Below are 16944 nucleotides of genomic sequence, written 5' to 3'. Positions count from 1 at the left end.
CATAATTAAATTGTGATCTATTATTTTCTACGATTTCTTTTGTTGCTTAATGAATAAAAATAAATAAAAATCATTTGCTTTTTAAAACACTATATAGCAGCAGATGCTTACGGGGAATAACCAGTCATAACGTGGGTCCACAGACCCACCGATCGTCACCAATGACGCTATCCGCAGAGAAGGGCCTTTAAAGTCAGCCGTGATCTTCTCCCATCAGCACATGTTCATTTTATTCATCCCAACTTTATTTCACTTACAATAGTCCTATGCATAAGAAATCCTAATCCTCTGGGCTCTGAATATATATATATATATATGTATGTATGTATATGTATATATCTTCCTTCTCAGTATACTATAGTGAAGGCCAAGGGGTTTATATATTTTTGAAGCATACATAACCCGAGTCGGGACGTGGTCTGAGAATCTTAACTGTTGTTTGGTTGCTGAGAAAGGGTGGGAAAATGGGACAGAAAAGTTCCAGTAAGGACAATAACAGCAGCAGCACGATGAAAGTTGGGTCCATGAGGTCCATTTTCATGCATGCTGATGGGGTTGATAGATTGTTGATGATTTTAGGGCTGTTTGGATCCCTTGGTGATGGCTTCTCCACACCGCTGGTTTTGTTGATCACTAGCAAATTGATGAACAATATTGGCGGTTCACCAACTTCGGCTCAAGATGCGTTTCTGCATAACATAAATAAGGTAATCATTTAATTTAAGTATCACTCTCTTTCTCTCTCTCTCTCTCTCTCTCTCTCTCTCTCTCTCTCTCTCTCTCTCTCTCTCTCTCTTCGCGGAATGATATTTTCACCTTCTGTTCACAAACTCAAAGCCGATAATTTTGACACTTTTTTTCTTTAGCTTTCTATATGCTCTCACAAGTGCATATAAACTATGGAATATTTACTTTGCAGTGCAGTTGATTGAAAGAGGAGTACGAGAAAAATTGTTGTTTCACTCTAACTTCGCATATATTATCTTATGAGTGAACATAAAAATATAAAATATTCAGTTCAGATTATACTCGGCTGAAAAATGGGCAGCGAAAATCGTCGCAAAAAGGAAAACACAAATATTTAATTTTCTAACTGGGTTCTGGTTTTTGTGGTTGGCAGAATGCAGTGGCGCTGTTGTACTTGGCTTGTGGGGGATTTGTTTGCTGTTTCCTAGGTGGGTTTCACCAAATGTTGTTTACTTTTGCTCACTCAATGACTCAATGAAATAATAACTAATATATCACTTTGAACTTGTAATTTTGTAGAGGGATATTGCTGGACAAGAACCGGCGAGAGGCAAGCAGCTAGAATGAGAGTCAGATATTTGAAAGCAGTTCTAAGGCAAGATGTAGGCTACTTTGATTTACATGTCACAAGCACATCAGAAGTCATCACAAGTGTCTCTAATGATAGCTTAGTGATTCAAGATGTCCTAAGTGAAAAGGTCATCCCACAAGCTTTCATTGTGCATAATTTAGTGAAAGTTGTTATCAAACACTTCAAAATCGTCATTCTAATAGACGAGTGCATAATGACTGTTTTGTAGTGCTAATAACCTTTACGAGTTTATTTTCATCAAGTAATGAAGTTGCATGTTTCAAATTCCACCAGCTACCGAACTTCGTGATGAATTCCTCCATGTTCTTTGGAAGCTACATAGCGGCGTTTATAATGATGTGGAGGCTAGCAATCGTAGGGTTTCCATTTGTGGTGCTGCTAGTAATTCCCGGTTTAATTTACGGAAGGACTTTGATGGGATTAGCTAGGCAGATTAGGGAAGAGTACAACAAGGCTGGCAACATAGCAGAGCAGGCAATTTCTTCAATCCGGACCGTTTATGCCTTCGTCGGAGAAAACAAAACTATATCGGAATTCTCTGTGGCTCTTCAGGGCTCCGTCAAGTTGGGATTGAGCCAGGGCTTGGCTAAAGGCCTGGCCATTGGAAGTAACGGCGTTGTCTTCGCCATTTGGTCTTTCATGTCGTATTATGGAAGCACAATGGTCATGTACCATAGCGCTCGGGGAGGCACTGTTTTTGCTGTTGGTGCTGCCATCGCCGTTGGTGGATTGTATGCTCGACGCCTTTTTGCATATTTTTAATACGTATATCGTTGATTTTTTTTTTTTTTTCTTTTCGTCGGGAAATTGCATTGATCAAACTGGTTTAGACTTTTAATCAAAAAATAGAATGTGAACAACACTAAACAGGTGCTAAAATGGCACAAAACTGTGAGTAGTGTATGACATATTGTTTGTTTAGTGTTTCCCATTATATTTTTGAGATAATTTATAAAATGTCCACTCATGCATATTGCCTCTTTTTTATTTGTTACGGCAAAAAAATGACAATGTACCATGTACTGTAGTCTGTAGATTGGTAAATTGGTACTTCTTGTAAGTACAAACTTATAACCTCCCAAAAATGATGCATCCTTTGATTTTCTTCGATTTTGTTTCTGTTTATGATAAAATATTAACAGTGTATCATGTGCTGTAGATTCTTATGATCCTTTTAGTTTACCCAAATTCTTAATGCATGGTTTTATTGTTTTGGTGAACAGGGCATTAGGTTCTGGACTATCAAACTTGAAGTACTTTTCAGAGGCATGTTCGGCAGCCGAGCGCATAATGGAAGTGATAAGAAGAGTTCCCAAGATCGATTCCGACAACATGGAAGGTGAATGTCTAGAGGATGTCTCCGGTGAAGTCGAATTCAAGCATCTCGAATTCGCATACCCGTCGAGACCGGAAAGCATCATCTTCAAAGATTTCAACTTGACAATTCCGGCGGGCAAAACGGTGGCGTTGGTGGGCGGAAGCGGCTCGGGGAAGTCCACGGTGATATCGCTGTTGCAGCGGTTTTATGATCCACTCGGAGGCGAGGTTCTTCTTGATGGGGTGGCGATAAATAAGCTTCAGCTCAAGTGGCTGAGGTCGCAGATGGGTTTGGTGAGCCAAGAGCCTGCTCTATTTGCAACCAGCATTAAGGAGAACATACTTTTTGGGAAAGAAGATGCTGAGATTGAAGAGGTTATTGAGGCTGGAAAAGCTGCTAATGCTCATAATTTCATCTCCCAGTTGCCTCAAGGATATGATACTCAGGTAATTACTTCACAGCATGTAACACGTTAATTAGTTACATGCTACTTATTGACTTTTCATATAAGAGATTAATTTTTTTTCAATCACAATTTGATGTAGAAACTAAAATATATCATTATAAATAAAAAGAATAAAAAAATATTTCAAAACATTTATCAAAATTTGAATTGTTAACAAAACGAATGATACTTTGCATATAAAAGTCAAGTATTTTTATTAGAAATGGTGTGATATTTAAACATTCCACTTTTTAAGCAAATGACAAATTATTGCTTTCCAATTGTTAATCACATATGATGTCAAAGATTCTGTCTTTTGATATGTTTGTCGTCTAGTGTAGTGGATCCACATAGGAGCCAAGGATAACTAGCCAAACTGGTGTGGGGGGTTTATATTAGGGCAGTAATTTCAACACTCTTTTTTATTTTGTATACACTTTTCTTAATTTTGATCTTTGATTTTACTTTATAATTGTTTAATTTAGTGGTTATAAAATTAGAAAGGTGTTGTATGAAGTGAGCAGAGATGTGTAAAAAGCACTAACCTTATCTTTTTCGTAGATATTTTGAACGAATAGTGGATTTTAAATTATATCAATCGGGTTTTCATTGGTATATTCTTCTAGTGCAAGCTCTTTCTTATTCTTATTTCCATTTTTCCCGAAAAGTCTTTGTTTTCCTGTAGAGAATGACATGAGTAAGTAAGAAATGTGAATAAAAAAAAGGATTATCTTAGTTTATAGATATAGTTTTAAAATTATATATTTGTTATACAGTTGTATATCTATTAATTTATATAATAATAATCCTCTACTGTGCGCATTCCTTTATGCATCTTATTGCTCCTAAACCTTGATGATTTTGTCCCCCACTAGGCTATGAAGGTCTTCCCTTCAATCGTCTAAGTTGCAACAGAACAAACCCAATATAATAGTAGTATTGCATGCGCACCACTATTTGCAGCCATCAGTTGCATCATATAAATCTTCACCACCTTGGTTATTATATAATTGGTGATTAATGTTATCGTACTTTATTACGTTATATCCTGCCCTTAAGTAAGGTTTTAATTTAATCAGGAATCAATATAATTGCTAAATTTAATACGAATTTGATTGCCTCTCTAGCATGTAAAAAAACCTTCCCCCCAAAACCCCAATAAAAAAAGCTCTAAACTAGTATTCTACCATTTTGTTACTCTCAAACGATAACGTTAGTAGTTAAATTGTTAAATGGTAGGGGGATGGTGATCAGTGGAGGACGAATCGCACTAGGGTATGTAGGCTTTATTACTTTTCGCTACTGCAATTAAGTGTCATCTGCTAGTCTTGCACAACTTAATTTAGGTAAACTTAATCAGTAAACAACATCTTTATTGCTTCTTTGACAATGATGCTTGCCTTGCATTTTATAATCATCAGTCGAAACTGCATTATAAGATACCTCTAACACACCAACTAGCATTTGATTAAAAATCCTTTCGTTCATGTTTGGAGAAGTTTCAAGTTTAGAAGTTCCTTCCAACAATCACTACACTAAGACCAACCCTGTAAATAAAAAGACGTACTTACAATGAGTACGCCATGACATTTAAATTCGATAACTTTACAGCACGTCACTGCATTATTCGTATAAATATTGCTAAAGTGGCGAACCTGATTTTTGTTTCTCTTATAAATATATTAATTGATATTCTTAGTCTTGTACAATCATTTATGAGTAACTCTTTCTAGTAATTTTCATTTCATTTTTATTACAGTTCATGAAACATGCAGGCACAACAAAACTACATTTTTCAAGTACTAAAACAAATTAACGTTTTGATTAAACAGGTTGGCGAGCGAGGTGTTCAAATGTCGGGAGGACAGAAACAAAGGATCGCCATTGCACGAGCCATCATCAAGAAACCTCGTATCCTCCTCCTAGATGAAGCCACCAGCGCACTGGACTCCGAATCCGAACGAGTAGTCCAAGAAGCCCTAGACAAAGCAGCCGTCGGCCGCACCACAATAATCATCGCGCACCGCCTCTCCACCATCCGAAATGCGGACGTGATTGCCGTAGTTCAAAACGGCCAGGTCATGGAAATTGGCTCCCACGATGAGCTCTCCCAACGTGAAAACGGCCACTACACGTCCCTTGTCCGCCTCCAACGAACGGAGAAAGAAAAGGAACCAGAAGAGTTAGGGCATTATGGTGTTTCGTCTTCCATTTCAAACGATATTCACAGCACAAGCAGCCGTAGGCTCTCCATGGTGAGTCGTTCGAGTTCCGCAAACTCGTTTGCTCAGGGTAGAGCTCCGGATCAAGAGAGTGTTGTAGAGTATGAACAGAAGAAACTGCCCGTGCCTTCGTTTAGGAGACTTTTGGCCTTGAACCTTCCCGAGTGGAAACAAGCAGTTATGGGGTGCACGAGTGCGACTCTTTTTGGGGCGGTACAGCCGTTGTACGCGTTTGCGATGGGGTCCATGATATCGGTTTATTTCTTGAAGGACCACGACGAGATTAAGGCGAAGACAAGGACTTATTCTCTTTGCTTTCTAGGGTTGGCAATCTTCTCGTTGCTGATCAATGTCAGCCAGCATTACAACTTTGCTTACATGGGAGAGTACTTGACTAAGAGGATTAGAGAGAGGATGCTTTCAAAGGTACTCACTTTTGAAGTGGGATGGTTTGATCAGGATGAGAATTCTAGTGGTGCCATTTGCTCTAGACTCGCCAAAGATGCCAATGTGGTACGTATAATCAGAATTTGATGATGCCTATAGTCCTCAAATTCGTTCACTAATAATCTACTATGATCGATAATGTTGTTCAGACAAACAAACTGATCACATTATTGACGCATTTTTTTTTTAAATGATTCACTAGTTTAAGAGTGTGTATGTAGTTATACTCATTAGAATTATGTATGGAGTCGCATATTTTATGTTTTTGTTAGAACTTTCTTAAAATAAATGTGATTCGAACTTCGAACTTAATTTGAAGTTGAAAAGAAAAATAACATTGTAGAGCTAGTTGGACTGATCTTCTTAGCTATATAAAAGTACGAATTTTTTAAGATTTAAGATGAACATTATTTTGTTGCAGGTGAGATCTTTGGTGGGTGATCGAATGGCTCTTGTTGTACAAACCATGTCAGCAGTAACAGTAGCTTGCACAATGGGACTGATCATTACATGGAGACTTGCACTTGTCATGATAGCCGTACAACCCCTCATCATTGTATGCTTCTACACAAGGCGTGTCCTGCTCAAAAATATGTCCCAGAAGGCCATAAAATCCCAGGAAGAAAGCAGCAAGCTCGCCGCGGAAGCAGTCTCCAACCTCCGGACAGTCACCGCCTTCTCATCCCAAAACCGCCTCTTGAAAATGCTCGAAAAGGCCCAAGAAGGCCCGCGTCGGGAGAGTATCCGACAGTCATGGTATGCCGGCATTGGACTCGCTTGTTCCCAAAGCCTCACGACCGTCACTTGGGCCTTCGACTTTTGGTACGGAGGCAAGCTTGTCGCCAAGGGCTACGTCAATGCAAAACAACTTTTCCAGACCTTCATGATCTTGGTCAGCACGGGCCGGGTCATTGCCGATGCTGGTAGCATGACCACAGACCTCGCCAAGGGAGCAGACGCCGTTGGGTCTGTTTTTGCCGTGTTAGACAAGTACACAAAAATCGAGCCTGAAGACCCCGAAGGTCTCGACCCCAAAAGAATTACGGGCAGCATTGAGCTACGCAACGTGCATTTCGCGTACCCCGCTAGGCCCGATGTTATGATCTTCAACGGCTTCTCAATCAAAATCGAGGCGGGAAAATCAACGGCATTGGTGGGCCAAAGTGGTTCAGGTAAATCAACGATCATCGGATTGATAGAACGGTTTTACGATCCGATCAAGGGAGCGGTCAAAATCGACGGTCAAGATGTGAAGTCGTACCACCTCAAATCATTGAGAAAACACATAGCATTGGTCAGTCAAGAGCCAACGTTATTTGCCGGGACCATACGAGAAAACATTGTGTACGGCGTATCGGACAAGGTCGATGAGTTGGAGATAGTGGAAGCCGCGAGGGCGGCCAACGCGCACGATTTCATTGCGGGATTGAAAGACGGATATGACACGTCGTGCGGGGACAGGGGAGTGCAGCTATCCGGCGGACAAAAGCAACGGATTGCTATAGCCAGGGCGATACTTCGAAACCCCGTCATTTTGTTGCTGGACGAGGCGACCAGCGCGCTCGACAGTCGGTCTGAAAAGGTTGTGCAGGACGCGCTGGAGCGTGTGATGGTGGGGAGGACCAGCGTGGTGGTGGCCCACAGGTTGAGTACAATACAAAATTGTGATATGATTACTGTGCTGGATAAAGGAAAGGTCGTGGAGAAAGGGACCCACTCGTCGCTTTTGGCCAAAGGGCCTGCAGGTGCTTATTTCTCATTGGTCAGCCTCCAAAGGACCCCACCCGCAGAAAAGGGCACTGAATTGTATTGAAATTATAATTGACTCCTCCCTTCTTTTTGTTCTTATTTTTGCCCCACCAAAATGGTGGTTGATGATGAAGGTTTAAATAGTCCTAAGCAGGAAGAGTAAACTTGCAAAAGCTTCAAGTCTCTTCGAAATAATGGTGTTGGCATTGGGTAAGAAGTATGGACTAGAAAACTAGAAAGGATGCCAAGGAACTGTATAAATATTCTCTCTTTTAAACTCTAATGTACACATATATGTTGTCTCTCTACTAATTAGGTTTTTCCGTAAAAAGTAGTGATATACTTACCATGCATTTGTACCATCTTTTCAATAGAGGTAGAGCCCACCAGGACATGTGGGTCACATCTCTGTTAGAGAGATGGTACAAATAGATGATATGAATATCATTTTTGTTCCTTAAAAGGAACCAATGGTTTTAAAGTTTTTTCACTAAAACAAAACATGAAAAGTCTCTTAAGTTGTTAAATTAAAAGAAGGATAGTGTTATTCACACATCCGTTTTTACCTCCTATACACCCTTATTAACGTTTTGTCATTCATCTTTTTCAATTAATTCGATCTAACGGTCAGAAATTGAGACAGGGATGTGAGAAGTAAAAAATTATGTGTGAATAACACTACCCTAAAAAAATGTCTAGCATGTATTTTAGGTTCCATGTTTAGATTTTTTTTTTCGAATGTATAGCATGTATTAAAAGTCTCAGTAAATTTTCAAGGCTCCTAAACCACTTTCCCGTGGCTTCTTTTACTTCAGCCCAACTCCCTGAAAATAATGTTCTGACTTGCATGTATTGAGCATATAGCTAGCATTCATTTTGAGTCATGACCAAACTCTTCTTTTGTATGATTAGGCCTCGTAGTGGTAGTAACTGGTGAACCGGGCAAGTGGATCTTGCTTCTCTTATGATTTTTGTTATCCTATTTTTTTAGGGAACTGTTATTAAGACTTTAAAAATCTTATTTTACACTCCTAACAAGTGTAATTTTTTTCTAATTATAGAAAATTTAGAGTGCCAAATGAGATTTTTGAAGTGCTAATAATAATTCTTTTTTTTTTAATATAAGAAGCTTGCGCTGGTGGTTGGGCGGACGACTAACATGAATAATCCGACCTAGAACTTAGTCTAGGTAGCCTTTAACCACTGTTTATACTCAAGTTGGCATATGAGACTAAAAGAAACAGAATGTCTTTGTCAACCAAATGACGATAAATCCAACTGCCAAGAAAAACAACCAATTGACATAGGAGATTCCTTTTGAGGCTTCTGACAGTAGGATCAGGATCCTCTCCTGAGCTAAGGTGAGGATCCTCCTGAGTAAGCCCATCAGGCCGTTCAAATTTTATCTAACGGTTACAATTATTATAACTTTTAGAGAGGCTCCCTGCCGTTGGATAAAATTTGAACGGCCCAATGAGCTTGCTCAGGAAGATCCTCACCCTGAGCTCAGGAGAGGATCTTGGGCCCTGATAGTAATAAAAATTAATAGAAAAACACTTAAAAATGTTTATAACCCTTAATTGCAAACGGACAGTTATTTTTTTTTTTTTTTGTCAAAACAAAAATAAACTACAGTACTAAATAAGCTAATCATACGCCAGAGATATAAGTTTAGCAAAAATGTAAAGCCATTCTACCATAAATAATCAATAGGGGGGAAGTTGTAAATGACTTGGATCAACGAACGCCACAATGATGCATACTAGTTAGGTTGAAGGAAAATAATTTTAGAATTTTGCTAGAGTTTAGTTGAAATTGACAAGGAAAATAATACGATCAATCGCCCTTTTAACTATTGTTCAAATTGGGTCTCATAGTGATCAACGGTCAAGAATCATCTATACACGCAATTGAGTGCACCCTAACTCGATCAGCAAGCTTAATTCTTACGTACTATTGTGAAATCTCATTTATTTTTTGGATGAGTTTGTGTCTTGCCTAATTGTGTATTGAAATGGAGATTGAATGCAACAATTACAGGTAGCAATGATGCCGTCCTATATTGGGGGTGTAATTGTGTTAACTTTGATTTGGGGAGGAAGTTGACCCTTTTGACTTTTCAGTCATTTCATTCTGATGACCTTTTCGTGATACCGGGAGCACCTGTTGTCAACTCCTCAGTGGTCCAAAGGAGTACAATTTTCTCATTAATTTTGGAAGGGAGAGAATCCTACTCCAGTCCAAAGGGTGCTTTGCTCTACATATGCAGGGCATACAGTACAACGAGCCATTTCTCAATGACAAACCTCTACCACTACTTTGCACGACTTATTGTTTTGATTAAGGCTACGGGTGCTACTATGGCGGAAGCTTTGGCCATTATGCATGGGTGTAATCTGGGGGCAAGAATTGGATGGAATTCGATATGTGTTGAATCGGACTCTTTCGATTCAATCTCTTGCCTGAGGGATCCGGCAAAGAAGGGCAATTGGGATGCTTTTCCAATTCTCAGGAAGTGCTTAAGATTGGGAAGGGCTTTTCAAGCTTGCTGCTGGTCTTGGGTTCTAAGACTGGCCAACTTGGTCGCGGACTGTTTGGCGTCGCGCAATTGTAAGGAAGTATGTGATCAAACTTGGGTCAATAGACCCCCATCTTCCCTGGTCCATGTATTATGCAATGATGGTCTTCCTTGCCCTCCGTAGTTGCTTTTTGTTAGTTTGAGAAGGGACACTTTAGCATTTGGTGCGGCATCACGGTTCCCTTGTATCTTCTTGTTCTCTTTTCTGTTGTTGTGATGTTTGTTTGTTAGCCACTTTGGTTGGCTTTCTTGTTCCTTTTGGCATCTTTGCCCGGATATGATTATTCTGATTTCCAAAAAAAAAAAGGAAGATGTTATTGACACTTCAAAAATCTCATTTTACACTTCTCACAAGTGTATTTTTCTTTCTTAATATAGAAAGTTTGGAGTGTATAATGAAATTTTTAGAGTGCTAATAACAATTCCCTTTGCTAATTATTATCTCACACTTTCCCAATTTTCTCATTTATCAACGAGGGAAATAATATTAGGGGTTTTTGAACATTAATCCTTGCAAAAGATTAAAATTTTAAAAAAAAACCTGGTGCTAGATTAAATATTCAATTTAATCCCTTGAGTGTACTTTTATCAAAATTTACATTCAATTTTTGTTATTTAATGTGTATTTTTATTTAATCTCTCCATATTAAATTTTAATTTTATTAATACGCACATATTTAGTTTTTTTTTAATTAGAAATGAATGTAATGAGAAAATATTAAAAAAAAATTGTGATACAAAAATATATAAATACATAAGTGTTCATAAATGATTGTGCCAAAATATATAAAATTGACTTTTTTTGTACTGAAATATTTGTACCTACATGATTGTACCGAAATATATTATAATGAACCTAAATGTATGTACCAAAATGTATTATATTGAATTAATGTACCTAAATGTCAATATCGAAATGTATGTACCTAAATGTCAATACCGAAAATGTATGTACCTAAATATCAATACCAAAATGTATGTACCTAAATGTATTTACCGAAATATAATAATTGAATTAATGTACCTAAAAGTCGATACTCAAATGTGTGTACCAAAGTGTACGTAACGAAATACATTATATTGACCGAAATGCATTATATTGAATCAATGTAACTACATGTTTGTACCGATGGATATACCAAAATATTCAAATGTATTAATGTACCTAAATAAAGAACATACAAAATTGTTATCGGAATATATATTATAAAAAAAATTAGTTGCCTAAATGTAGACATTAAAATATATTATGATGAATGAAATAAAAATTAAATTTAAATGTAATTAATACATTAAAATAAAAATAAAAGGATAAAATAAAACATCAAAATACAACTAATAAATGATATGATTAAATGTGCTAGGGACTAAAATTGGATTTTAATCTTACATATGGTTATAATCTAAAACTCATCTTTTTTAAGGATTAAAATGAAGTTTTCTAATAATATTATCAAACATTTTGCTCAATTCTAAACCCTCAAAAGTTGGGTAGAGTTTGATAGTTATTTGCATCTATACAAGTAATATGTGTAGCAATATCAATCAACATTTACTACATGCTTCGCTTCAAACTTTGTATGCGGTAGTAATTAATGGGTTCAAACTTTTCATGATGCTTTTTGGGTAAATTACATAGTAGCTCCTCAGGTTTGAGGTCTATTACAATCCCATACAACAACTTTAAAACATTTAACTTTCATACATGCATCCAGTACCATTTTAATTCAAAATAATATATCTGTTAGATTTTCCATCCATTAGTCTGTTAAATGCTGACGTGGTTACCACATTTGTGCTGATGTGGTTGCCACGTGGAAAAAAAAATATTTTATTTTATTTTTAAAAAAAACCTAAATCTTCTAAATAATAAAATTAAAAAAAAAAAAAACTAGAAAATCCCGAAACCCAGATCCCTTCCTTCTTCTCCCCCCCCCCCCCAACACCCTAATGCAACTCCTAAAATCCTCTCTTCTCCCCGCAACCCTCAAACCCATACCCCCCCCATCTTCATCTTCATCCCTGCAACCCAAAAATGATAACCCCCCACCCCACCCGCGTCCCCCACCCTAAAACCAGAAACCCATAACACCCCCCCCCACCGGTGACCCTCCCTCCATCCGCACCCACCCTCTTTCCTTCTTTACACACCCCCCATTCCACGAACCCGATGATGGTGAGACGGGATCTGGTTTTTTTTAATTTTTTTTTGGGTTGCAGGTAGGGGGTTGGGGGAAGAAGATGAAGATGGGGGAGAAGATGGGGGAAGATGGGGGGGAAAGACAAACCGAAGGGGGCTTTTTTTTCTTCTTTCTTTTCTTTCTGGGTTGCAGGGAAAAAGATGAAGATGGGGGATATGGGTTTGGGGGTTGCGGGGAGAAGAGAGGAGGATGAGGGAAGGTTTCAGTTTTTTATTTTGATTTTTAATTTTAATATTTAGAAGACTTAGGTTTAAAAAACAAAAAATTGCCACGTGGCAGCCACATCAGCACAAATGTGGCAGCCACGTCATCATTTAACATACTAATGGATGAAAAATCTAACGGATGTGTTATTTTGAAATAATATGGTACTGGATGTATGAAAGTGAAATGTTTTAAAGTTGTTATATGTGGTTGTAATAAACCTCAAACCTGAGGGACTACTATGTAATTTACCCATGTTTTTTTTGTTTAGTTAAGTTTACGGAATCAAATGTTTAGCAAGTATTTCATACATGTTGTCTCTTGTACCAATAAAAATAAAAAAGAGTTGTCAGTGAGGAATGGATTTATGGTTATTTCAGAATGCTGACAAAATTTGTAAAAAATAAATAAATAAATAAATAACCGAGGAAGAAGCTTTTTGCGGTCACAAGAATAACCGAGGAAGAAGCACGTTAATTAATACTTAAATAATAATTCAATTATCAACAACTAAGTCATTTTGTTTGAAAGTTTGGTTTAAAAATTTATCCTAAAAATCGAAAATACAAGCGGTCATATCCACAAAACCACCAAGAATTTGTTTTTAACACAAAACCCTAAAACATCAGTGTCCCCATTTGTCACTGTCAGCGATCAAAACCCTAACCACTTTCCCGCTCTTCCCCGAGATCTAGTTCACATATTCTGCTTATTTTCTCGAGAAAGTCCTTAAAATTTCTGTTTGGCGGATGGCTAATGGTTTTGAAAGGTGAATTTCAGAGCTTTATGAATTTTGTCATGTATATCTGTCGTTCTTCCAACTTTTTTTTTGGATTATATAAATTTTTTATCTTAGATAATTATATTATCAAATTTACGAATTTCTTTTGTTCCTTTCTGGATTTGGAGCACAGCAATGGGCGATCCCGATTACCCAGCGGTGGAGGAGGCGGTGATTCTCAGAAATTGACAACCGCCGATGCTCTTTTGTTTCTCAAACAAGTGAAGGATGCGTTTTGTGACAAAGAAGAAAATTATGAGAAATTTCTCGAGATCATGAAAGATTTCAAGGCTAAAAGGTAAGTTCAGATTTCCAATTTCCAATCTCAAATTAAAACTAATTTTTTTTTTCTGTTAATTATGATGGATGGGTTGTTGTTGGTGTTATATCCGCAGTTGGATTAATTTTCTTGTTCTCGTTCTCCTGAACTCAGGGCTGTCACAGAAGATGTGGTTGCACGAGTGAAGGAATTATTCAAAGGGCATAAGGATTTAATTTTGGGATTTAATCCCTTCTTACCGGAGGGTTATCAGATAACCCCGGATGACGACGAAGATGCAACTTCGCTGAAACAGACAGTTGATGAAGATGAAGAAGCTGCTGGCTCTATAAACTTGACAAACGTGAGTGAGTACAAATATATTTTTTAAATCAAAGCATGTGTCTTAATTTGTTAGGATTCCGTGGTACATTGAATGACATAGTACGATTGTTCATTGACAGTTAAATATATAGAGTTGTTGAATGTCATTACAACATATATGATCGTTAATTGGTGTTTATATTACATGAATATATTGTTTTTGGTGGTATGATATTTGATTTGAATTGTTGATTTAAACTTCTGTTTTAGTTTTTGAATTTTGCCAAAATGATTACTATTTGTCAAGTATGTGAAGTGTATTCCATCGGAATATCTAGCAACATAAGATGCTTATGTTGTCAAAGTTGTGGATATGGATCGTTGCTCATGAGTAACTGTTGTGTGGTACTAAAAAACAGCTACATGAGTTGGTCCCCGTGTTATGAGTGGATACTTATAGATACTAACCCTAAAAGTCCCAAATATCAATCCGTAACACATGGACTTGTTAAATCACCTGGCCGAATTCCAGTTGGTAATTTTTCATTGATCAAGATAATTTTTGTTTCAATTCGGATTCCGACAACATAAGCATTCTGGCGAAAAATCATTACTCGTGAAAATGTGAAATCCAAAATCAAAACTCTAGATTTCAAAATTATCAATTCAGGAAAAATAAAGTCTTCTCTATGAGAAGTTTTGAACTTTTGAGATTATTATCATGATTTCCTCCTTGCAATAAGTATAAAATTATTGTTATTATTTTAATCATAATCTTCTGTTGATCTTTGACTTTCAGGAGGACAACGGGGAGTGCAGTATCTGCTTGGGGAGGCTGAATGCTGGGTACATTTCACTGGATTGCTCCCACCGCTTCCATGCTAAATGTTTTAGGACCTGGTGGAGCAATAACCCGACGTGCCCATATTGCAGACTTCGGGTCAACGAGAATGGAGAGAAGGATCCCTAGGAGGACCGAACCTGGGTGGAGCTGGAAGATGGAATAACGAGAACCTGTTGCGAGCAGATAAACCACATGATTAGATAACGGGAGTTGTTATTGACATTTAAGAAAAGTCGTACACATTCAGGGAGAAGTTGCACTTGCTAGAGTAAGTGATGACGTTTTTGAACTGCCATTGGTGGCTCCCGAAGATACACAGAAGTACATTGGTTGTTTTCATAATTAATAAGAATCGATCGAGGTCAATTAGAAGTTTGGATGTCTTAAGAACTAGAGCAATAAAGTGCACAGGTCGAACGTTTACTGAAGAAGATGATGTCCTCGCAGTTGGAGCGCGGGAACATTTGTGTTCTTAAATCTTAATTTTCTTGTTTACCCAATTGTCTAATTTTTGCTTTTAGTTGAATGTGGTAAAAAACACAAAACCAAAAATGCTTGATTGACATTCAAAGTTTTCATCATGTTTTTCTAAGGTTGTTTAATAACTATTTCGTTTTCGATTTTGTTTTTACATTTTTATTTTATAAAAAACAAAACAAAAATCATGTTTGGTAACTATTTTTTGAGTTTTCAGTTCAAGGAAAACTAAAAATAAAAAACGATAAAATTAAATTTTGAAGTTTTCAAAATTTGACTTTTTATTTTTTGTTGATGTTCTGATTTTTTATTATTGGAACTAGGTAAACTTGAATCACCATAAGATAGTAGGGAGCCTTTCCACCCACTAAACATGGCATTTTAAACTCAATTCATTATTCCAAAGCATTTGATTTTAGGTGAATGTTTTACAAATCGGATTGTTAACGGGTGAATCTATTAAATAACGTGTCATTTTGAATTTACCTGTGAAATCCATTAGCACCTATTAATTTTAATAGAACAAATCACTTCACTTCGCTTATAGCAAATAGTTTCATTTTTCAAGCAAAGTTGAATGCTCGAGGAAAAAGCTGGGAAGAAGAGAACAAATAAGCTTATCCACCGTCCTTTTCCAGTTTCTAGTTATGGATGAGCCTTTATCTTAAAATTTTGAGTAAATCATAGCAATGGTCCTTCAATTTTATTCAAATTGGAGCAATAGTGCCTCAACTAAAAATCCATTACCATTGGTCATTCAACTCATCAAAACGTGTAGCTATGGTCATTTTCATCAACATCCTTAAAAATTTGTTAAAACGAGTTATGTTAGAAGGACCATTGCTACAATTTGATTAAAGTTGAGAAACCATTTCTCCAATTGGGTTAAAATTGAGGGTCAATTTCTCCAGTTTGATTAAAATTGAGAGATCATTGGTAATGAATTTTTAGTTGAGAGACTATAACTGCACGTTTTTATGAGTTGAAGGATAAATGCTAATGGATTTTTAGTTGAAGGACCATTACTCTAATTAAGTTAAAGTTGAGGAACCATTGCTACAATTTACTTTAAAATTTTATTCTCTTAAAATAAAACAAGAATAACTAATAATATTCATCTAAGAAAATGTCTTCATCTTTTCTTTTTATTTGCCTTTTGTAACAACTGAATCTAAAATCGACCTTTTGCACTATATTCAAACACATATCACTTCCCCTAAATTTTTAATTAAAGATATTCCATTTTTTTAGGTGATCGTAAGCGATTTAGTTTCTTTGGGGATGAATTCGTGACACCAGTTTTTTTAAACAACTTTTGACACATGTTTTTGTGGAGCTCATATCGTCTTTTAACCATCTGAACATCTATCTTTTAGGTATTATCTCAAATATCATGTCTTTAAAAATTACCCAAATTTGAAACCATATAGCCATTGGATTAAGAATTTTCTTTGTAGAACCGTATTTGTTTATTTTCTTCACTATAAATAAATGTCTTAATGACTTTGGATTTGTCTAATTTTTTGCGACGAGGATCTATGAATGATGTTCTAAAAAACAGAAGGTTTAGATTGTTGAAGTACATTACGAAGTAGGCACTACAAAAACTTGTGTTAAAAATTATGTAAAATAAATGATGTCACATATCTATTTTGATTTCTTTTGTTGAAGTACATAAATATGTACTACAAAAACTTGTGTTTAATTCAACAGTTTTTGTAGTGCCTACTTCGTAATGTACTTCAACAATTTAACC

The 16944-nt window shown here is 36.7% G+C and overlaps 2 protein-coding genes across 3 annotated transcripts; both read left to right on the top strand.

Annotated features, from left to right (window-relative positions):
* The first annotated feature begins 221 nt into the window (after nucleotides 1–221).
* Nucleotides 222–7825, top strand: LOC126583622 (ABC transporter B family member 15-like). Its single transcript, XM_050248082.1, has 7 exons — nucleotides 222–707; nucleotides 1121–1175; nucleotides 1267–1445; nucleotides 1613–2070; nucleotides 2563–3103; nucleotides 4935–5837; nucleotides 6193–7825. The coding sequence occupies exons 1-7, from the start codon at nucleotides 465–467 to the stop codon at nucleotides 7582–7584; spliced, it is 3771 nt and encodes a 1256-aa protein (XP_050104039.1). The 5' UTR covers nucleotides 222–464; the 3' UTR covers nucleotides 7585–7825.
* A 5338-nt stretch (nucleotides 7826–13163) lies between these two features.
* On the top strand, nucleotides 13164–15104 carry LOC126583621 (paired amphipathic helix protein Sin3-like 4). Of its 2 annotated transcripts, none has more exons than XM_050248080.1 (4): nucleotides 13164–13272; nucleotides 13418–13582; nucleotides 13718–13907; nucleotides 14667–15104. In XM_050248080.1, the coding sequence occupies exons 1-4, from the start codon at nucleotides 13253–13255 to the stop codon at nucleotides 14835–14837; spliced, it is 546 nt and encodes a 181-aa protein (XP_050104037.1). In that variant the 5' UTR covers nucleotides 13164–13252; the 3' UTR covers nucleotides 14838–15104. The 2 variants fall into 2 exon arrangements, with proteins under 2 accessions (XP_050104037.1, XP_050104038.1); XM_050248081.1 differs by having other exon boundaries at nucleotides 13718–13911; nucleotides 14667–14835.
* The last annotated feature ends 1840 nt before the right edge of the window (nucleotides 15105–16944 follow it).

The sequence above is a fragment of the Malus sylvestris genome, chromosome 9 (assembly GCF_916048215.2).
Source record: "Malus sylvestris chromosome 9, drMalSylv7.2, whole genome shotgun sequence".
In the NCBI taxonomy this organism is placed as follows: domain Eukaryota; kingdom Viridiplantae; phylum Streptophyta; class Magnoliopsida; order Rosales; family Rosaceae; genus Malus; species Malus sylvestris.
This window is presented reverse-complemented; position numbering and strand designations above follow the sequence as displayed.